This window comes from Sapajus apella, unplaced genomic scaffold, assembly GCF_009761245.1.
Source record: "Sapajus apella isolate SASKATOON/1434 unplaced genomic scaffold, GSC_monkey_1.0 scaffold106, whole genome shotgun sequence".
NCBI lineage: Eukaryota > Metazoa > Chordata > Mammalia > Primates > Cebidae > Sapajus > Sapajus apella.
Window position 1 is genome coordinate 4747001 of NW_022437046.1, and position 23597 is coordinate 4770597.

Below are 23597 nucleotides of genomic sequence, written 5' to 3' on the forward strand. Positions count from 1 at the left end.
GAGATCGTGCCATTGCACTCCAGCCTGGGTTCAGGCAATTCTCCTGCCTCAGCCTCCTGAGTAGCTGGGATTACAGGCACGCGCCACCATGCCCAGCTAATTTTTTGTAGTTTTAGTAGAGACGGGGTTTCACCATGTTGACCAGGATGGTCTCGATCTCTTGACCTCGAGATCCACCCGCCTCGGCCTCCCAAAGTGCTGGGATTACAGGCGTGAGCCACCGCGCCCGGCCTTCTATGCTCAAAATTTTTGCAATTGGGAGCATTTTTGAATTTTGGATTTTTAGATTAGGGATGTTCAACCTGTATCACCATATCTGACTTCTCCCTCTCCAACCTATTATTGTTTGCTTTGGTGCAAAGTTTTGTAATCAAATTAAGGAAATGTCATGTTTCCAGAGTTGAGTTCTCTGAAAAACTTTTACAGTGAAAGTCATAGACCAGAAGAACTTTGGATGCCAGAACATCAGGGCCAAGTGGAAAGCCATTATGAACTCTCACATTAGCTAGTTTATGATTAGAAGCCTGAAAATACAGAATCCTGGAAAAGGAGGCCTCTCTCCCCACCCATGTAATTTTTTAAAAGGAGAGAATGAAAGGAAGGGGGCTAAAACTTGATTGTAAAATTTCAGGGTAATGAAAACAAATGATAATGAATAATGAGTACTAGAAATCAAAATGCAAGACATTTTAAAGAGATGAGGTGTCCGTTGTAATTTAGTTTTGAATACTACATTGCAAAAGAATTATTTTAAAAATAGTTGGGGGAAAAAAGGATCTGGATTGTTGAATAATTTCACCCTATTTATTCCTGTTGAACTTCAATCTCATCTTATGCTTCATTCTAAGTTCCTGTGGAGTGTGAATGTCAGCAATTTTCTGACTTTCAAAGAGGAAATTGAATAAATTCATTGGAACTCTGTATTTGATAGTATGATTCTTTGAGTTTCTTGGGATGTGTTGTCATTTTTACCTTGCAGTCAACCTCACTATTGTCCTATCTAATGATTTGCAATTAATTTTTTTTCTTGTCTCTGAAGTCCATGGTGGAAGCCTTTGCCTTTTGTTTAGACATGGTGATGGTGGCTTTTCCTTTGAATCTCCACAAACAGCAGATTCACAGTGGGCAAGATTTTCTCTCTGAGATTTACAAATCCGTGTTTTTCTTTACAGCTCAACACCACTGCTTTCTGTTAAGGTGTAAACAAGTCTAACAATTTCTTTTTCAAATGCCATTCTGATGAAACCTGAGTAGTTGAAAAAGATTATGTAAATTACAATTTAAAATTACAAAATTGTTAAGTATCTATTAAACACTTGCTAAGTGTACAGCTGTTTATCAGACACAATATGGGAGGGGATACAAGAGAAAACACAAGAAGGTAATTGTCCAGTTGAGTAGATTTAGCATGTGGAAGAATTAGTGTCAAGATAAATGTATTCAAGTGCTGAACTTCATGGTACATATGCTTACTGAATAAAATAGCATGCAAGGTACTTAGTATCCTTAGTTTTGAGAGCCTTAAAACAGATTTGGAAAAAGGAGAAGCCAACTGGACACAGTGGCATGCACCTATAGTCCCACCTACTCAGGAGGCTGAGACAGGAGGCTCACTTGAGCCCAGGAGTTTGAGGTTATGGTGAGCTATGATCATACCACTGCACTCCAGTCTGGGTGGCAGAGTGAGATCCTGTCTCTAAAAAATAACGTAAAAAAGGTCTCACTTCCCAATACTATGTCAATATTTCAACATGAGTTTGGGAGGGGACAAATACTTATACTACAGCACCTGTAAAATCATCATGGCCTACCCCCTCGTACCCCCACTTTGGTAGCATTTTTAGTTTCTTTGTAGTTATCGATCTATTCAGGTTTTCATCCTCTTATTGAGACAATTTGATAATTTATGGTTTGCTAGAAAGTTATTCACTTTTAAAAAAAAATTTATTGGCCTAAAGTTGTATATAATATTCCTTTTAAATTGTAAAAGTTTTGTCCATTATCTATAGTTCGTTCTGTTTATTGTTTCTAATTCTGAAGTGCTTTTCTGTGTACTTCCTCAAGTGTGTTTATTGTATAATGAATACATTTTAAATTAAACTTGCTAAAGTGCACATGGATAGTATTATGAAAAAATCTGGGAATGATTTAGCTTGCTTTTATGCCAAATGTGGCTCTTCTTGCCTGAAATGAGTTAGTTGAGATGTAAATTGGAAATGTGAAGAGTTGATTATTGTTCTTTAACTGTTGCATCATCAGTGTTGTTAGTTTTTGAGGGTATGCATATCTTGGTTAGACTCGATGCGCTCATTATCACATGCTTTCACACCACCTACCCTCTCCTCAGTAGAACTTTCCCACCCATGATGCTACTATTTACTTTTCCCTGAAAGTAGGTTAGTTTTATAAGTAGCAATAGTATTGTCTTATTTGATGCCATTACCATGAGATTGTGTTCTTCCCAACTATGTGCATGGTCTAGACAAAGGAATGTAGAAGCAGGCTTTTGGGTAGACTCCTGGTCTTTTGGGAAATGATCATATTTAATAAATCCATCAACAAGTATTTGAGTGATTCCCATGTGTCTGAGACTGCTGTAGGTGCTGTAGAGATGCAGAGAATTTATTAGGCATTTAAAGTCTACAGCACTGTAGCTCTGATCAACCTTTCCAGCCTGCCTCTTATGATACTGCTCTTGTGCCCTCTTTGTTTTATAGCACACAACCTACTTTCTGTTCTGAACATGTAATGCACTCTGCTTCCTTAATGACTTTGAAAAGCTATTCCCAAAACCCTAAACAGGTGTTCCCTCACATACAGCTATCAGAGTCTTACCTACCCTCCTTCATATTGGAGCTTAAATCCTGTCTCCTTTAGTGAGCCTTTCCCAAGAACAAGTTATCTGAGACTAATCTATCCATTTTGAAAGGGTATTTAGATTTGTAGATACAGATAACTTCAGTAATGTGTTTGACAAGGTATATCAGGATAGCTTTGGGAGCAAGATGAAGAAATATCAACCAAATGACTTAAAAGGTAGGTTGATTGGTAACTACTTGATGACTTGCTGTCAATATAGAGGGAAATTTTTAATAGCATGGCATAGGGCTCTGTTTTTGACCTAGTCTTTTTCAACGTGTCCATTCATTTGATTACTTACCCGCTAAATGTTTATTCTGTACTACATGCTGGAAACTGTGCAATATGCTGGGTATACAGTGGTGAGCAAGGGAGACATGGTTTTTCCTCTTGAGAACACCACAATCTAAGCATTTGAACAAAGAAACAGAAAACTTACTAAGCTAATGCAGTAGTAACTTGGAGCTTATAGAGATGGTAATTATTGCATAATAGAATTAGTACATAAGATCTCTGGGGACTGGAAAGATAGAATTATATCCAGTTCATCTTAAATTTTAAGATGCAGTTTAATTGGGAGGAGAATATAGTCTTATACTTGAGTCCTAAAACCAATCATATGAGAAGAGGGAGGCTTGGCATATGGGCAACAGTCTGAGTAAAAAAAGATACAGAACCTTTAGTCAATAGTCAAGTCAATATCAATAATCAGTGGGATATGACTGTCAGAAAATGTTGAGAGTTATTAAATTGATAGACATGTAGTATCTACAGTGAGAAATAATAAATATTTTCTGCTTTACAAATGTTAAAAAATGTTCTCAAGGCAGTTTCCCAGGAGTTTTTCTATGCTTGATATATATCTAAGAAAACATAAATTTATCACTGAATAAATATTGCATAGACTCTGAGAAAAATAGAATCAGAGAAATCTTAAAATAGTCATTTTTAATTCATTGAGTGTCTGTTGTATTCTGAGGGGTAAGAGAAGGGTGAGGTGGGTCCCTCTCTATTTCTGAGGAAGGGAAGGGGAGTAATCTTTATTATAATCCATTACTGAGGGCCTGTATATATAAGGTTCTACGGGGAAGCTCAGGAGCACAGACACTACTAAGGTATAGGCCTGAGTTTTCAAAGAGTGAGGAATCCACTGCTGGAGAAAGCCAGAAAACAAGTGATTACAGCATGATATGAAGTCTAGATGGAGCATGCTCCCAGTGCCATTGAGGGAGACCACAACCCTTACCAAATATTAACTATTCCCGGGCTCCTACTTGAGTTCTTCCTCTTCCAAAATGAATTCACGGGTCTGTTTTGTACCTGGAGGTGCCTGGTCTTTTTCGCATTGCAGCCCAAATAGCCTTAGGTTTAAAACACATTTGGTCGGGCTTCCAGAACAGTTTAAAGCTTATTTATTTGCCTCGGGAGTAAAGCTCCTTAGCCTGATATGCCAGGTCTTCATAATCTGACCTCTGCCTGCCTTTTTGCCTCATCCTTTGCCATCTTCTCCCATATGACCCTGTGCTCCAGCCTTGCTAAGCTGCTTACAGTTCCTGAATATGTTAGGCTACGTTTGTTTTTGTACTTGTTTTTGCTTTTGTCTGGAATATCTTTCTCCCTTTTTACCTAGCTAATTCCTACTTTTCCTTCTAACGTTGGCTCAGTGTTTACACCTCCTAGAAGACTTCTGCTTCTACTCGACCCTCCCGCTGGAATAGGTGCCCCTTTTTTATGTTCAGCCCTTACCCTGGTCATGCCTGTATTATAGCCTGTATAATGCTGTTATAATTGTTTACAAACCAATTTCTCTACAAAAGTTTGAGCATTATGAAGACAATGCTCTGACTGATCTCTGCATTTTCATTACCTAACAGAGGGCAGGGTGAACATTTAGGCCCTCAGTATTTATTGCACGAATATGTAAATAAATGGTATACTTCTAGAGAGCATAGACTGTTTGCAGTATTTTTTCTTTTAACATTAGACTCAGTATTAGCAACATAGAAAGTGCTCAATGTGAAGACAGGATGAATGAATAAATTTAAAGATATGTTAACCATTATCAGATAAGGAATTAGGCTAAAGATTTATAATGTACAGGTGTTATTTTGACTAATGTGATAATGTGCTCAATATATGGAATCATGATGAGATGGCTTTGAAAGAAGGATAGTTAATATTCGAATTGAAAGAATGTATTAGTTTTTGATGGCTGGATAAGTTATCACAAATTTAGTGGCTTAAAATAATATATATTTTATTATCTCATGGTTTCTCTGAGGGCTGCTGTCGGCCTCATAGAGGCCACTTGCAGTTTCTTGCCACGTGGCCCATTTTTTTTTTTTTTTTTTGAGACGGAGTTTCGCTGTTGTTGCCCAGACTGGAGTGCAATGGCACGATCTCGGCTCACCGCAACCTCTGCCTCCTGGGTTCAAGCAATTCTCCTGCCTCAGCCTCCCGAGTAGCTGGGACTACAGGCATGCGCCACCATGCCCAGCTAATTTTTGTATTTTCAGTAGAGACTGAGTTTCACCTTGTTGACCAGGATGGTCTCGATCTCTTGACCTTGTGATCCACCCGCCTCGGCCTCCCAAAGTGCTGGGATTATAGGCGTGAGCCACCGCGCCCGGCGTTGCGTGGCCCATTTTATAGGCCCTCTCATGCTTCAAATCTCTTTTTTCAGGAAGGGCCAGGTCCTTTTAAGGGCTTACCTGGTTGGAGCAGACCTACCTTGTATATTGGTTAGCTTGGACTGCCACAACAAAATACCAGTTTGGGTGGCTTTAACAATAGACATTTATTTTCTCAGAGATCTGAAGGCTGGAAGTCTGAGATGGAGATGCCAGCATGGTTCAGTTTCTGGTGAGGGCTGTCTCCCTAGCTTACAGATGACCACCTGCCTGTTGTGGCTTCACATAGCCTTTCCTTGGTGCATGCATGTGGAGAGGGAGAGATCTTCTTCTCTTCCTGTTCTTAGAAGGCCATCCTATGACCTCATTAACTTTACCTTCTGAAAGTCCTGTTTCCAAATGATTTCTTTAGTCAGAAATTTGGGAACAGCGCTGACTTGCCTTTCTGCTTATGGTCTCATGTGGCTGAAATCAGTGTCAGCTGCTCTGTGTTCCTTTTTGGAGCTCAGGGTCCTTATTTAAGCTCACATGGTTGTTGGCAGAATTCACTTCCTTGTGGTTTATAGAGCTATGCGCCTTGTTCTCTTGCTGATATTGGTCTGGGTCACAGTCACATTAGGAGTTAGGACACTTCATCATGAATTTGGGTGGGGTATGGAGGGATACAGTTCAGTCCATAGCACCCAGCTAATCTCCCTTCTGGTTAACTCAAAGTCAACTGATAGGTGACCTTAATTATAGTCCCCCCTAATTCCTTCACCTTGTAGAGTAACATTTCTGGGAGTAATTCCTGTGGTGTTCACAAGTACTGGTAGTACCCAAGGGGAGGGAATTATGCAGGGCATGTACACTGGGGAATGACATTCTTGGGGTGACATTTTAGAATTCTGCCTATCACCAAAGGTAGCGGGATAAAATGCAGCAGCAGATTTAATTGAGATATGAGGTATATTGTGAATAGAATCATAGAATAATGGATGAGAAAAGCACACAGCAACCTGGTATAAGGGGAGGAATACTGAGGTTGGACACATACATTTGGAAGGTTTAACGTAAATAATGTGTCTGTGAAAAAGCTCTTTGGAAACTAAAATTATTTAACATGTAAGGTGTTACTGATGCTGAGGTTTGTGGGGAGACAGTGGCACCAGTAGCTTGGGAACGATGGGTTTGTGGCTGGGAAATAAGGTAGCAGGGAAGACCATGGGCTGTGGAGTTAAACAAATCTGGATTTAAATACTGATTCTGCCACTTATTAAATGTTTCAGTTTTCTCACAGGTAGAATGGGAATGATTATGTGCAAAGTCTATGGATTGTTGTGAATTAAAGGAAATATTCATTTCAAGTTTTTAGCTTAGTGCCTGGCACATAGCCAGCACGGCATAAATGTTTATTCATTCACCAATGAATTATTAAATATACATCTTCTATGTGCCAGGCACTGTATTAGGCCTTAGGTTTCTGGTAAATATTGATACTATTATGCCTGAGCTAGATTTGATTGGACTTTGAATTGCCAAGCTAAAACAACAGAGTTTAAATGTTTATTTAAATAGCCCTGGGATGTTTTCAAGCAAAGAATAACATCTAATCATAGATTTTTAGAATTTGTAATTATTTGGTGCTAGTACATGGTAGTTTGTTTTTGTTTGTTTTTGTATAAAGAGCTCAGATTTGCCTGTAGTCATTCTAATTATTGGTACACTAAGACTTAAAATCTCCATACCTCTCATGTCATTGTTTAGATTTTTTTGAAGTACACTATTGAAATCTGTTTTAGGAGAGTATTCTGATGGCAGTGTTCCAAATGGATTGAAGAGGGCAGAGATTAGAAAGGAAGGCCTTTTATTAATGCTGAACCAGGGTGCTTAAAGCAGGAATGATGAAAAGGAAACGATGCGGATAAGAGCATTGGGAAAGAAGACTCATCAGGTTTAGGTTATTGAACACAGAAGTGTGAGCAAGGGAAAAGGCAGCACTAGTATAATGTGATGTCAGTTCTGGAGCACTGCAGTGATTCATGACTATCATGAAATGGATTTATTTGATAAAATTTATTTGAATAGGTGGATTTATTTTAATAGGATTCTTTTTTTTTTTTTTTGACGGAGTTTCGCTCTTGTTACCCAGGCTGGAGTGCAATGGCACGATCTCGGCTCACCGCAACCTCCGCCTCCTGGGTTCAGGCAATTCTCCTGCCTCAGCCTCCTGAGTAGCTGGGATTACAGGCACGCGCCACCATGCCCAGCTAATTTTTTGTAGTTTTAGTAGAGACAGGGTTTCACCATGTTGACCAGGATGGTCTCGATCTCTTGACCTTGTGATCCACCCGCCTTGGCCTCCCAAAGTGCTGGGATTACAGGCTTGAGCCACTGCGCCCGGCCAATAGGATTCTTTTAAAATGGAAAATGCATTCAGTGTAGAAAAATGTTCATCACGCCTTTTTAGACACCAGAAAAATCCTTTTATCATTGATGGAAGTACATATATGTTAATTACCTATAGACACATTACATAATGAAAGGAACTGTGTAGGCAACCAAACACTAGCTATTAGAGGGCCTAGAGTATCTAAAAGGTTAGTGTCCATCAGAGAAGAAGAAAGATAAAGTGGTGAGGTACTGGATGCATTAGCACAAATCTTTGAAATTGTAAGTTTGTGGATTATGATTATTTCTAGTTGTCTCTAAGGAAATGTAATTTTAGATGTATATAAGGCAGGTATTCCAGATGCTGTTGGGGAAGATAAACTACAATTACTAACTGAGCAAATGAAGAACAGGGGTTCTTTGGCACTAAGTACAGAATAGAATTGAGAAAAATAAGAGTTGAAGCTAAGAAATCAATTAGGGGCTATTGACTATGTGGCAGTGGATCTGGGGTGAGGTGAATGGATTTGAAATGGCTTTAATTAAGTCCTTGCTGCTAAATATGTAGGAACTGTCTAGGCCTTAGGTTACTTGAGTTTTATGACAGTGATCCTGCCTGCATCAAGATGTGCTATTCCTTTAACTGCTGTCATACCAGCTCTCCCAGCTGTCCTTCGACTTCTCTCTGGATATTCTGGTTTAGAATTTTTTTTTTTTTTCTAATTTCTTAAATATTGATGTTGCTCTGGATTCTGTTCTAGGTTCTGTTTACTCTCATTCTCACAGTCTTCCAGAGTGATCTCATTCACTTTCATAGCATTCATAACCATCTGTGTGCTAATGATTGCCACATGTTTATCTCTGGCCAGGATCTGTCTTGTGAGCAAAAAATCTTTATATTCAACTCATATTCAACACATCCTCTTGGATGTTACACAGGCACCTCCACTGAAAATAGAACTTTCTCCTCAAACTGCTCCTCCTGTGTTCTACCTCACGGTAAATGGCATCACCATTTTTCTGGTTCCGCAAGCCATATACCAGCAAACATTATTTTCTTTTTCTTTGGCAGTGTAATTTATATACAATATAATGCAGAAATGTACATACAGGTTGATGAATTTTAATAAATTACGTACCTGTATTGCCATCATTAAATCAAGATATAGAATATTTTCATTATATCCAGAAGGTCCCTTCATTTGCCAGCGTTCTGACACCCTCATTCCCACCCCTGACCGAGTGAGACACTTTTCTTACTGCCTCATCATTTATTAGCTTTCCCTGTTTTTGAACTTCTTGTCAATGGAGTCATACGGTGCACTCCTTTGGTTTCTGGCTTCTTTTGTTTAACATACCGTTTTTGGAATTGATCCATGTTGTTGTATAGATTAGTAGTATATTCTTTTTATTGGTGAAGTGGTATTTCATTCTATGAATATACTACAGTTTGCTTATTCATTATTCTGTTGATAGATATTTGAATTGTTTCTACTTTTTTGGCTATTATAAATAAAGCCGATATGAACAACTTATACAAGCTTTTTGTGGTCATGTGCTTTCTCTTATTTATTTGTTTGATTTTTTTAGAGACAGGGACTTGTTTTGTCACTAGGCTTGGAGTGCAGTAGTGCAATCATTGCTCATTGTAACCTCAAGCACCCGAGCTCAAGAGATTCTCCCTTCAACTTCTCACGTAGCTGGGAACGGGTGTGCACCACCGTGCTGGGCTAATTTTTATTTTTATTTTTAGCAACAGGGTCTTGCTGTGTTGCTGGGGCTGATCTCAAACTCCTGATGTCAAGTGATTCTCCCACCTCAGCCTCCCAAAGTGTTGGGATTACAGGTGTGACCCACCGCACCCAGCCCACATTATGCCTGAGAGTGAAACTGTTGGCTTATACAAGAGGTGTATATTTAACTTATTAGATATTGCCACACAGTTTTCCAAAGTAGCTATACATTTTATAGTCCCTCCAGCAATGTTCGAAGGTTCCAGTTGCTCTACCTCTTGCCATCATTTGGTATTGTCAGTTTTGTAAGTTCTAGCCATTACAATAGGCTTGTAGTAGTATATCATTTTGATTTTGATTTTTAATTTTATAATGATTGAAGATATTGAGCACCATTTCATGTGCTTATAGCCCATTCTTATATATTATTTTTTGAAGTGTTCGTTCAAATATTTTGCCTATTCTCATTTATTGGGTTGTTTATATTTTTATTTTTATGTAGGAATTTTTTACATATTTTGGATAAAAGTCCTTTGTCGAGTGTGTACACACACACACACACACACACACACACACACACGCACGCACCCTAAGTTTTTTTTCCTAGTCATGATTTGATTTTCTTCATTTTCTCAGTAATGCCCTTAGGAAATTTTTACCTAATCCAGGTCTTGAATATATTTTTCTATGTGTTATTCCAGAAGCTTTGTAGTCTTAGCTTTTACATTTAGGCCCCAATTCATCTCAAATTAATTTGTGTATATGAGGTGAGGTACATGTTAAAGTTCATTTATTTGCCATATAGGTATTAAGTTATTTCACTGCCATTTGTTGGCAAAACTCTTCTTAATTACAAAATTGATTATGTATGATTCTTTCTATAACCTGAATTATGTTTCATTGATCTATTTGTTTAGTTCTATGTAACTTCTGCTGCCTTACTCACTGTAGCTTTATGATAGGTCATAAAATCTAGTACTATAAGCCCTCCAGCTTTCCCCACCGACACTTTATTGGTGTTCTAGGTCTTTTGTATTTGCATATCAATTTTAGAAGCAATTTGCCAATTTCTCTTAAACAAAAACCTTTTGGATTTTTGATTGGGATTGCTTTGGCTCTAGATCAATATAGGGAGACTTGACTTCTTAATAATATCACGTCTTCCAATCCATGAAATGGTCTTCATTTATTCTTTAATATCTCAGCAGTGTTTTATGGTTTTCAATGTACAGGTCTTTCACACCTTTCTTTAGATTTGTTCCTAGTTATTTATTGATATTATATAGAAACACTGATTGATTTTTATATATTAATCTGAACTCTTACAATTTGCTGAATTTACTTATTAGTTCTAGTAGTTGGATTGTAGATTTCTTTGGATTTTTCTACATACAGCATCATAGCACTTTCAAGTAGATTTGTTTCTTCCTTTCCTATACCTGTGACTTTTATTTACTTTTAAAATGCATTATTACAATGGTTTGGACCTTGAGTACATATAGAATAGGGTGATGAAAGGATATCTTTGCCTTATTTTGAATTATAAGTGTAGGATTAGCTGTGGATTTTTTTCTATAAACCCTTTATCAGATTAAGAAAACTCCCTTTCCTCCTAGTTTGTTGAGGTTTTGTTTTTAATCAATAACAGGTATTAAATTTTATCAAATGCTTCTTTTTTGAATCTTTTAAGATAATCATATTTTTCTTCTTCATTCTGTCATTGATTTTCAAATATTATACCAACTTTGTATAGTATTTGAAAATCAGTCAATAACAGAATGATATAACCTATTCAGATAAATCCCGTTGATCAAGTTGCTTTATCCTTTTCATATATTACTAGAGTTGATTTGTTAACATTTTGTTAACGGTTTTTGCATTTACGTTCATGTGTAATAATTGGTTTAACATTTTTTTATAGTGTTTTGGTATCAGGGTTATGGTGACCTCATGAAACAAACTGAAAAGCATCTCCTCTTCTTGGAAAGATGTTTGATACTACTGGCATTTTACCAGTGAAGCTGTCTGAGCCTAGAGTTTCCTCTGTGAGAAGATCTTTAATTACAAGTTTAATTTCTTTAACAGATAATGGTTCTTTAGATTTTCTGTTTCTTTTGGAAATTTGTAGATTTTAAACAATTTGACTATTTCATTTAAGTTGAATTTATTGGCATAGAGTTGCTGATAATTTTTCCTTAATTCCTTTTAAATATCTGAAGGATCTGTAATGATGTCTTCTCTTTCATTTTTATGGTGGTAATTTGTTTTCAAGCATCATTCTTTATCTCTCCTCTCTCTCACTTTTCACATCGACACCATCTTGTCACTAATTTAATTTAGGACAGAGCCGTCTGTTACTTGGACTGTTGGAATAGCCCTTCTCTGTGTGCCATTCACCTTATTACAAGAAGAAATATCTTTCTAAAGTGCAAGTATAATTAAATCTTTCTCAGTTTAAAACTTTTTAATGGTTTTCTAATGCTTCAGAATAAAAATCTAAGCATCTTCATATGAAATACAAAACCGTTAATGATAAGATGTTGATTTGTTTCAATAGACGTCTGTCTTTCCTGTATTCTCCCTTTTTATCTCTCTGCAACCCATAGGGAACTATACTTCACTGCCTTTTAGGTATTCTAATTTGTCATTCTTCACCTTAAACTTGAATGCAGGGTTTCTGATGTGATAAGATCAATATTGTCTTCTAACTTCTACTTCAGTGAGATTATTTTTAATATTTGATTGGCATTGTCTCAGTCTTTATTAATAATTTGACATAATTTTTTTTATTCAATGTATCTTTACATTCACAGAAATATGTAGCCTTAAAGCGCTTTTTTAGTCCAGTTTCAATTTATTATCTCAAATCATATTAAAAGATAGGAATGCATCTCTTTGCTATCACCAGAATGCCTGTCAGGTAGCCACTTGATCTTTCCTTCCCAGCACCAGTGATGATGAGTTTTATTTCAGCTTGGGAGTGTTAGTGATGCTATTGACCACTCAGCCATATTATTACATGATATATATTTCTTTCTTTATAGATTCTTTTGATAGTTTGCAAAATCAAGAAACATTCCTCCGAAATCGCCCAACCAGTTTGGAGGTAAAGCAGTTGCTTCTTTTCTAGTTAGTCCTTCACCTCTTCATCCCCAGGGAAATCAGGATGTCCCATGTTATTTTTCAAAGCCTAAATACTTCAAACTTTTATTCTCTTGTTGGGTTTGAAAGGGGGATGTTATTAGCTCTGTCTTGATGTAGCAGGGGCTCTGAAAGTCTATTTGGATAACACTGAAGATTGGAGGAAATGTGACTCTGTCTGTGTGTTTTAAGCCCCTAAGGTAAGATCAGAAAGCGTCTGGGGCAGTGAGAGCCAAATAGTTGAAGTCATACATTAATTATGGTCATGAATCATTTTTATTTTTAAAGTCTTTACCATTTGACAAGTCTGTTTGCATAGTACCAGTGAAGTTTTAGGCAGCACTTTCCTACTTTTAAAGTAACAGGCTGTTTTGTTGATTTCTCCTCTGGGTTGATGATGTCTATCATTTTTAGAGTTCTGATAACATTTTTAGTAAAAATTGCTGTTTCCCTACGTGAATGAGTGGTGTTCATGTGATTTTTATTTAAATACACTATTTTCAATTTACAAATATAGGAAACTACCACACTGATCTTCCAGTTAATCTCCCACTGATGTCAAAAATATCAAATTTTGGGACTGTACTTTTTATGTTCACATGTTAGACATTAAGCCAGCAAATATATTTTGAGTGCCTCCTTTGTGCCACATTCTGTGTTTAGCATTTGGAATATATATGAGAAGGTGAAATATATTTTTCTCTCAGAAAGATCTAGTGAAGAAATAGGCAAAGAAATAAACAGTTGCTGTAAAGTTGGGTTGTATAATATTTATTGTGGTGCCATACACATGATGTAGCAGATTTCCAGAGGAAGAAATGCCTCTACCTCTCTGGAATAGTCAGGAAAGGCCTTTCAAGAAGAGGTGGCTTGAGCTGCCTCTAAATGAATTAGGAATTTATTTATCTGTTAAGGAACAGGAGGAACCAGTAGGCACATGGAACAGCTCACACAGGGGTACAGGAGGAAGAAATGGGAGGATATGTGTGCAGAGTTACCTGTAGTTCAGTATTGCTGGAGATGAGGGTGCAAGGTAAAAGGTATTAGGAATGAAACTGGGTGTTTCAGCAGGGACTACATCACAAAGGGCCTTGACCTTGATGTAAAATTACTTTAGAGCTGTCTTTTTAAGAGAGTTTTACTGTCAATGTAGGTTAAACACACAAACACACCCAGACCAAGAGGCAACAGGATGGAGTATAATCTCCTCTGTTGGATTCTTTAGGAGCCCTGAGAGATTTATTGAATTACTGATCCAATGAGCAAAATAGCTATTTTGAGAGTTGGTCCTTTTTAGATGACCTAAGAAATCATCAATAAATATCAGGCAATTTCTAAAAGTACAGAATAGAATATATGATGAATATATCTAGGGTTTAGGGTAATAATAATAATGTTGGCAGAGTTAGTGATACCATGAAACAGCTAAGAAAATGAACCACCTGCATATATGATGACTTTTAGGTTAGGATTTGATGACCACCTTTTAAAAACAGATAAAATTCGCACACAGTGAAATGCACAGATCTTAAGTAAATTCTGTGAGTTTTGGTGCACTCCTTACCATTGTCACGACATCAGTGCCAGGTGCAGTGGCTCACTCTTGTAATCTCACCACTTTGGGAGGCTGAGGTGGAAGGATGGCTTGAGGCCAAGAGTTTGAGACAAGCCTGGGCATAGCGAGACCCTGTCTGTAAAAAAATTAGCCAGACCCAGTTGCATACTCCTATAGTCCCAGCTACTTGGAAGACTGAGGTGGGAAGATCTCTTAAGTCCAGGAATTTGAGGGGGCAGTGAGCTGTGGTCGTGACAGTGCACTCCAACCTAGGTGACAAAGTGAGACCCCCCATCTCGAAAAATAAAGACATAGAACATGTCCATCACCTCAGATAGTTCCTTTGTTCCTTCTTCTCCCTATGTCAGTCCTCACTCACATAGGCAGCTGGACAGTCTCTTAATTTGTCACCATAGGTTGGTTTTACCTGTTCTTAAACTTTGTAAAAAGGGAATCATACAATGTGGACTGTTCTGTTTCTGGCTTTTTTCGTTCAACGTATTGTTTTTGAGATTCATCCATATTGTTGTATGTACCAGTGGTGTGCTCCTTTTTATTGCTAAGTAGATTTTTATTATATGAATAAACCTCAATCTGTTGATTCTTCTATTTGATAGACATTTGAGTTGTTTTCTGTGAACATTCTTATACAAAGCTTCTTGTAGACATAATTTTTTTATTCTTTTTGGGTAAATACCTAGGAGTAGAATTGCTGGGCTATAGGTTAAATGTGTGTTTAACTTAATAACTAATAATTTCTAAAAAATGGGACTATTATTTTATTAGGCTGGTGCAAAAGTAATTGTGGTTCTTGCAACTTAAATTTAAAATAATTACAAGAACCACAGTTACTTTTGCACCAGCTTGATACATTTTTGCCAGCAATGTGTGCAAGCTTTAGTTGTTCCACATCCTTGCCAGCATTTGGTGTTGTCCTTTTAATTTTATCTATTCTAACAGGTGTGAAATGGTACCTCATTATGATTTTAATTTACATTTCCCTGATGGCTAAGACTTTGAGTGACTTTTCCTATGCTTATTGGCCATTCTTATATCTTCTTTTGTTAAGTGTTTATTTCACTCTTTTGTCCATTTTTAATTGGCTGTCTTGATTACTGATTTGTAAGAATTCTTTATAGTCAGATAGGTGCTTCACAGATATTTCTCCCAGTCTATGGACTGCTTTTTTATTTTTCTAATCGCATGTTTGTTAAGATTAACAGGTATTTCTCATTTTGGTAAAGTCTAGTTTACTCCTTTTTAACTTTATGATTAATTCTTTTTGTGTCTTCTCTAGTGAATATTTGTCTACCCCAAGGTTGCAAGAGATGGTCCTATATTTTCTGCCATAAGTATTACGATTTCAGCTTTTATATTTACTGTGATCCCCCTTAATCTTTTGTTTATAGGAAGTAGGGGATGAGATTGATTTTTTTTTTCTATGCTTATTCAATGTTCCATAGCACCTTTGTTTAAAAAACTTTGTTTTCTGCACTGATTTGCCTTGATTCCTTTGTCAAACATTAATTTGCTGTATATGTGTAGGACTATTTATGGTGCATTTTATTCTGTTCCATTGTTCTATTTTTTTTTTTTTAATTCCCATGACCACACCATATTGTCTTAATTATGTAACTTAATAGAAACTTTTGAAATCTGGCATATTTCCAGATTGGCTTGTCACTTCTAGATTCTTTGCTTTTCTGTATAAATTACAGTATCAGCTTATTAATTTCTACAGAAAACAAAAGCCTTTGGGGCTGTGATTGGGAGTCTCAAATTATTTACCCATTTGGGAAAAGCTGACATTTTAACAATATGGAATCTTCCAGTCCATGTACATTTTTTTACTTACTAGTTCTTCTTTATCATAGCAGTGTTTTGTGACTTCAGGGTTGGGTCTTGCACATTTTTGTTTATTTCATCCCTAAGTATTTTTTTTTTAATGCTATCATTAAAATATTTAAAAATTTTGTATCTCAATTGTTTGGGGCTAACACATAAAATTTATGTTTACACTATGCTGTAGTCTGTTAAGTGTGAAATAGCATTATGTCTAAGAACGATGTATGTACCTTAATTAAAACATAATTGCTAAAAAATGCTAATGATCATCTGAATCATTAACATTATCCAGCAAGCCATATCTTTTTGCTAGTGGAGGGTTTTGCCTCCATGTTGATGGCTGCTGACTGATCAGGGTGGTAGTTACTCAAAGTTGGAGTGACTGTGACAACTTCTTAAAATAAGACAACATGAAGTTTGACATATCAATAGACTCTTCTTTCATGAATGATTCTCTGTATCATGCGATGCTGTTTGACAGCATTTTACCCACAGTAGAACTTCTTTCAAAATTGGAGTCAGTCTTTTCCTTCAAACCTTGCCACTGTTTTATCAACTAAGTTTATGATAGTATAATTTTTTTTGTTGTCATTTCAACAATGTTTATAGCTTCAATGCCAGAAGTAGATTCTATCTCAAGAAACCATTTTTCTTGCTCATCTATAAAATACAACTCCTCATCCAGTCCAGTTTGGTCATGAGTTGACAGCAATTCAGTTACGTATTCAGGCTCCACTTATAATTCTAATTCTCTTGCTCTTAAAACCATGTCTGCAATTACTTTCTCCATTGAGTCTTGTACCCCTCAAAGTTATCCAAGAGGGTTGGAATCGGCTTCTCCCAGACTCCTGTTATTGTTAATATTTTGACCTACTCCCATGGATCATGAATGTTCTGGATGGCATTCAGAATGGTGTATCCTTTCCAGAATGTTTTCAATTGATTTTGCTCAGATCCACCGGAAGAATCAATGTCTGTGGCAACTCTAGCCTTATGAATGCATTTCTTAAATAATGAAACTTGAAAGATGAAATGATTCCTTCATCCATGGGCTACAGAATGGATAATGGGTTTGCAGACATGAAAGTATTAATCTCCTTGTACATAACCATCAGCACTCTTGGGTGACCAGGTGCATCACCAATGAACAGTAATGTTTTGAAAGAAATATTTTTTTCTAAGCAGTAGGTCTCAAGAGTGGACCTAAAATATTCAGAAAACCATGCTGAAAACAGATGTGTTGTCATCCAGGCTTTGATGTTCCATTTATAGAACACAGGCAGAGTTGATTTAGCATAATTCTTAAGGGCCCCAGGATCTTCGGAATTGTAAATGAGTATTAGCTTCAACTTAAAATTAGCAGCTGCATTTACCCCTAATAAGAGAGTCAGCCTATCCTTTGAAGCTTTGAAGCAAGGCATTGACTTCTCCTCTTTATCTGTGAAAGTCCTAGATGGCATCTTCTTTTAACACAAGGTTGTTTCATCTATGTTGAAAATCTGTTGTTTAGTATAAACCACCTCCATTGATTATCTTACCTAGAGCTTCTGAATAACTTGCTGCAGCTTCTCCATTAGCATTTCCTGCTTCACCTCGCATGCCTGTGTTCTAGAGATGGCTTCTTTCCTTAAACATCATAAACCAATTTCTGCTGTCTTCCAACTTTTCTTCTGCAACTTCCTTGCCTCTCTCAGACGCCAAAAATTTGAAGAGAGTTAAGGCCTTACTCTGGATTAGATTTGGGCTTAAGGGAATGTTGTGGCTGGTTTGATCTTCTATCCAGACCAGTAAAACTCTTCATATCAGCAATAAGGCTCTTTTACTTTCTTATCATTCATGAGTTCACTGGAGTAGCACTTTAAATTTCCTTCAAGAACTTTTCCTTTGCATTCTCAACTTAGCTGTTTCATGCAAGAGGCCTAGCTTTTGGCTTACGTGGCTTTTCACATGCCTTCCTTACTAAACTGTGTCATTTCTAGCTTTTGATTTAAGGTGAGAGATGAAGGACTATTCTTTTCACTTGAACACTTATGAGACCATTGTAAGACTTGGCCTAATTTCAATATTGTTGTGTCTCAGGGGATTTGGAGGCCTAAGGACAGAAAGGGAGACACTAGAAATGGCCAATCAGTGGAGCAGTCATAACACACACATTTATCGATAAAGTTCACTATCTTATATTGGTACAGCTCATGGTGCTCCAAATTAATTATAATAGCAACACCAAAGATTGCTGATCACAGAGCACCATAACAGATAGAGTAATAATGATAAAGTTTGAGATATTGTGAGAATTACCAAAATGTGACAGAGAGACACAAAGTGAGCACATGCTGTTGGAAAAATAACTCCAGTAGACTTGATTGACTCAGGGTTGCCACAAACTTTTAACTTTTTTTTTTTAATTAGTATCTATGAAGCATAATAAAGCGAAGTGCAGTAGAGTGAGGTATGCCTACATGCAGAAGTATAACTGATTTTTTTGTATATTGACCTTATATCCCATGACCTTGCTAAATTAACTTATTAATTTTAGTAGTTGTTTTGTAGATTTCTCGCAATTTTTTTTTTTGTAAATTTTTTTGCAGATTTCTGACAAAATCTCATGATTTTTCACCTGACAGTTGTCATCTACAAATAAAGACAGCTTGACTATTTGGTATGGAAATGTATAAGAAATACACGAGCTATATTTAAAGATAAAGAGGCCAGGCACAGTGGCGTAGTGCTATAATCCCAGTATTTTGGGAGGCCAAGGCAGGTGGATTGCTTGAGTACAGGAGTTCGAAACCAACCTGGGCAACATGGTGAAACCCCGTCTCTACAAAAAATACAAAAATTAGCCAGGCATGCCTGTAGTCTCAGCTATTTTGGGGGCTGAGGTAGGAGGATCACTTGAGCCTGGGAGGTCTCGGGAGGCCAAGGCCGCAGTGAGCTGCGATTGTGCCACTGTACTCTAGCCTGGGCAACAGAGTGAGACCCTGTCTATAAAATAAAATTAAAATTAAAATTAAAATAAGGAGACCAAAAAGCAAAAACACACACACACAAAACCCATAATTTAAAAATAAAAATAGCTCTTAATGTTCCTTGAAAGAGACCTTACTGAGAATATAGTTGCTAATTTGAATCTGGCCAAGTATGTAATTCCTCCTATTACTTTGTCTTTTCTATCATTTTTTTGTTTTTTCTTATCTCTTTGAGAGTGCTGTCTGCTTTGATTCAACCTTCTTAACTGGGATTACTGTGAATTATTTTTTTCTTTATGGATACCTAGAAGTAATTGTCACCTTTGATAGCAGTGATACTCTCTCGGTGACTTTAGCAATCCACTTAATTTCATTGTGCCTCAGTTTCTACATCTACAAAATGATAGAATTTTACCATATTATTTTCTCAGAGCTCTTTCAAACTTGTTTGAGCTCTTCATCTTACCTCACCGTACATCAGGGGTAGGCAGGCAGGTACAAAAAGGGTGTTTTAGAGCTTTATTTTTAGGATTTATTGTATTTCCTGTTATTTTATTGTGACTATGCTAGAGAATTGAAAATCAATTGAGTTCATTGTTAATTCTATGTATCCTCAAGGTTTGCATTTATATCTGAGGCCCTTTGTTGAGTTTACTGTTAACTCATTTACATTTTTCTATAACTTATATTTCTAGGCTTCATAGAGCCCAGTGTGCAATTAAACAGACTCAGGTAACTGTTCAGAAAATTGGAAAGGAAATTGAAGAAAAACTAAGACTCACATCTACAAGCAATGAGCTGGTAGGTTTTTACGTATTTACCTGTTTACGCATCTTGTTTTCTAAAGGAGAGTATAGTATTCTTCTAGGGTTAATTTTGAAAAACCCTGTAGATAGTTGTTATTATCTTCTTAATGTTTCACTGAGAGTTCTACTGGCATTTAAATGTTGGAAATAAACTTTCCCATCTGCTAATATTGTAACACACAAAGTGCCTGCTTTATTCTGCTAGATGAAACTTTATATTACATAAAAATACTTAGAAGATAATTAAAAGGCAGTTTTCTTAATGTGAACTCTAAACATGAACTATATAGTGAATGAAAAATAGCTGCCAGGAGGAGAAAAAATAAACTATGGGAGCTAATTTACTTTTGAAAGATGAATTTAAAAAGTATTTGGATTGAGCAAAATAGACTGGTTTGTAGACAGTGATCCCTTTTGGGAAATACTCTATTAAGGAGACATTTCCAAAGAAATAGAAATCCTAACCCAAATGGACAGATTTAAGATTTAGTGTAATTTTGAGTTGTTTTATACCCTTCCTAGTGGAGCAGAAAAAAAGTCTATTTTTGTAATGAATATTGTGTTTTTGTAAGTACAATAGTGGATATGGCTAATAAATTGAGCTTTTTTTAAAAGCCACTTTGGAATGAATAGCTTTTGAGTAACTTTGTGCTGTGGCTTAGACTTAAAATAAAATTTAGATCTTTAAATTAAGTTCTAGATAAAATTATTTGAGTATTTGTTTGTGTGAACTCATTATCACAGATAGGCAGCATCTTCCTGTTGTCATCTGCAGCTTTCTCAGCTTAGCAGAGGGCCTTTACATCACCAAACAAAAGCTTTTTGTTGCCTTGAAGATTTGCCCAAGATAATCATATAGTGGAAGTGTAGAAAAGCAGCAATGCATGTAACCTCACAGAAACTTTTCTCTCATGGAATTTGAAATTAATATATTAGTTCAAACTGTATACAATTGCTGATTTTGACCTATAAATGGCAGTTTCATATGGTTCAACCTGATATATATATAACAGCTAGTGCTATACCTGGCACGTAGCAAGCATACAAAATATGGTAGCTGCAGTAACTATAGTAGTAATTCTTATTATTCATGTGACTTTCCTTGTCTATAGAAACATCTTCCATTTAAGGTACTATTAAACCACCTCTTGTTGTAACTTAGACCCAATAAAGGACTAAATTTCAAACCATAAATATATTGAAGGGGAGGGAAAAAATCACTAATTTTAATTCTTTCTGTAGTATATAAAAATGCTAGATTTTTAGAACCTTTGGAAAAAATTGCTAGGTTTTATTTTTATTTTCCTCTCCCAAGGCAAGACTGAGAAATTACTTGTTTCATTAAATGACAGCATGTACTTTATCTCAGTGTGGAAAAATGTATTTTTAATCCTGTTTTAAAAAAAAAATCTAAGTGGTGACACAGAGCAAAGTAATAGTATGTGTGAGTTTAAAGTGGTCAAGTTCAGAGGTTCGCTGTATGTTATTATGCTGCCTCATCAACAGAAGAAAATCATTGGATTTTTGAACGGAATGTGAACCTATAACCCCATTTAAAACTGCAGCCCCCTCAGTACATTCTGTCTCCTTTCCTGCTTTACTGTTCTCTATCATATTCATGATCGTTTGCCATGGTATATATTTCACATATTTTTCTATCTCTCTAAACTTTGCAAGGGGAGGGGTTTTTAATCTTCTTCTTCTTTTTTTTTTTTTTTTTTTAAAACATTGGTGTATTTCCAGCATCTGCAAAAGTGTTTGCCACATAGTAGGTGCTCAATAAGTATCTGTTGAATTTAAGAATGAATCTAGCATAATGTTCTCTTATAATAGGACAGGAAAATGAAGCTTAAAGAAAGGAAACAACTTTCCCACAATAATTTGACAATAGAGACAGAGAATTCAGTTTACTTGCTTCCTTTCAGAGAATAATACCATCTGCATGTCAATTAGTCACGTTAAGTTTTACCTGTAGCATATCAGAAAACTTTACTATTTGTCTTTTTTCTCATTTACTTTTCAAACTGGCCCATGGCCATTGTGTTCCACCCATCCATTTCCAGCATTTAGAAATCATTTTCATTTTAACCTGAGTAACAATGCAGCAAGAAGGCATATTTGATGTTGAAGGAAATCAGATTACCTTCTGAGACTACATGTATTACAAGAAATTGGGTTCATACTTGGTGACTTTGAAAAATTTGCCATCTTCTCACATAACATGAATGCCTAACATTTTTTGGCATTTAATTACATTTCTTGTGAAATTTCTGCTGTTGAATTTTTACCGTGTTTTAGAATTTTTTTTTGTTTTGAGGTGAAATTTCACTGTGTTGCCTGGGCTGCTCTTGAACTCCTGGCCTTAAGTTGTCCTCTCACCTGAGCCTCCTGAGTAACTGGGATTATAGGCACGTACCACCATGCACAGTTTGTGTTTTAGATTTTGTCAAATGCCTTTCCTGTATCTGTTTCGATGAATGTATGCTTTTTCTCTTCTGTTATGGTAAAATACATAGGTTGATTTTTGAATGTTAACTCAACTTTGCATTCCTGGGGAAAGCCCTCTTGATCATGGTGAATTACTTTTTAATACATGTTACTGGATTTAATTTGTTAAAAAATTTTAAAGGAATTGTGCATATATATTTATAAAGAATATTGGTCTGTAGTTTGTTTTCTTTCTTTCTTTTTTTTTTTTTTTTTTTGAGACATAGTCTTGCTCTGTTGCCAGGCTGGAGTGCGGTGGTGTAATCTTGGCTCACTGCAATCTCCAGCTCCCTGGTTCAGGCGATTCTCTGATTCTCCTGCCTCAGCCTCCCAAGTAACTGGGATTACAGGCATGTGCCACCATGCCTAGATTTTTGTATTTTTAGTAGAAACGGGTTTTCACCATATTGGTCAGGGTGGTCTCGATCTCCTGATTTCATGATCTGCCTGCCCCGGCCTTCCAAAGTGCTGGGATTATAGACATGAGCCACCGTGCTCAGCCTGTAGTTTGTTTTGTTGTAATCCCTTTATTTAATTTTGTTGTTAGGGTGATGTCCTCAACTCACTTTTGGAAAGTGTTTTCCCCATTTTTGTTTTCAGGAAGAATATGTATAGAATTGGAATGATTTCTTAAATGTTAGGTAGAATTTGCATTGATGCCATCTGGGCCTGGAGGTTTTTTTTTTTTTTTTTTTTTTTTTGAGGTTTTTGAACTGGGAATTCAATTTCTTTAATGACTTACCTTTTGAGTGAACTTTGGTAGCTGTGTCTTTCGAGGATTTGTCCATTTTATTTAAGAGGTCAGTCTTTTTACATTTTAGCTATTCTAGCAGTTATGTAGTATTTTCTTTTTGTTCTAAATTGTATTTCCATGATGAGCATTTTTCATATCCTATTGGATATGCATGCATCTTTTAAGAAGTATCATTTCAGGGCCAGGTGCGGTGACTCATGCTTGTAATCCGAGGACTTTGGGAGGCTGAAGCAGGTGGATCTCTAGGTCAGGAGTTCGAGACCAGCCTGGCCAATAGGGTGAAACCCCATCTCTACTAAAATACAAAACATTAGCCGGGTGTGGTGGCACGTGCCTATAGTCCCAGCTACTTGGGAGGCTGAGGCAGGAGAATCGCTTAAATCCAGAAGGCAGAGGTTGCATCAAGCTGAGATCGTGCTGCTATACTCCAGCCTGGGCAACAGAGTGA

The 23597-nt window shown here is 36.6% G+C and overlaps 1 protein-coding gene across 6 annotated transcripts in view; it reads left to right on the forward strand.

The window, feature by feature from the left end:
- UVRAG (UV radiation resistance associated) overlaps nt 1-23597 on the forward strand; it is a 317013-nt gene that overhangs the window by 123560 nt on the left and 169856 nt on the right. For all 6 annotated transcript variants that reach the window (XM_032259109.1, XM_032259107.1, XM_032259108.1 and 3 more), the window contains one exon: nt 19798-19903. In XM_032259109.1, the coding sequence (XP_032115000.1) occupies nt 19798-19903 (106 nt within the window). The remainder of the gene's footprint in view (nt 1-19797; nt 19904-23597) is intronic.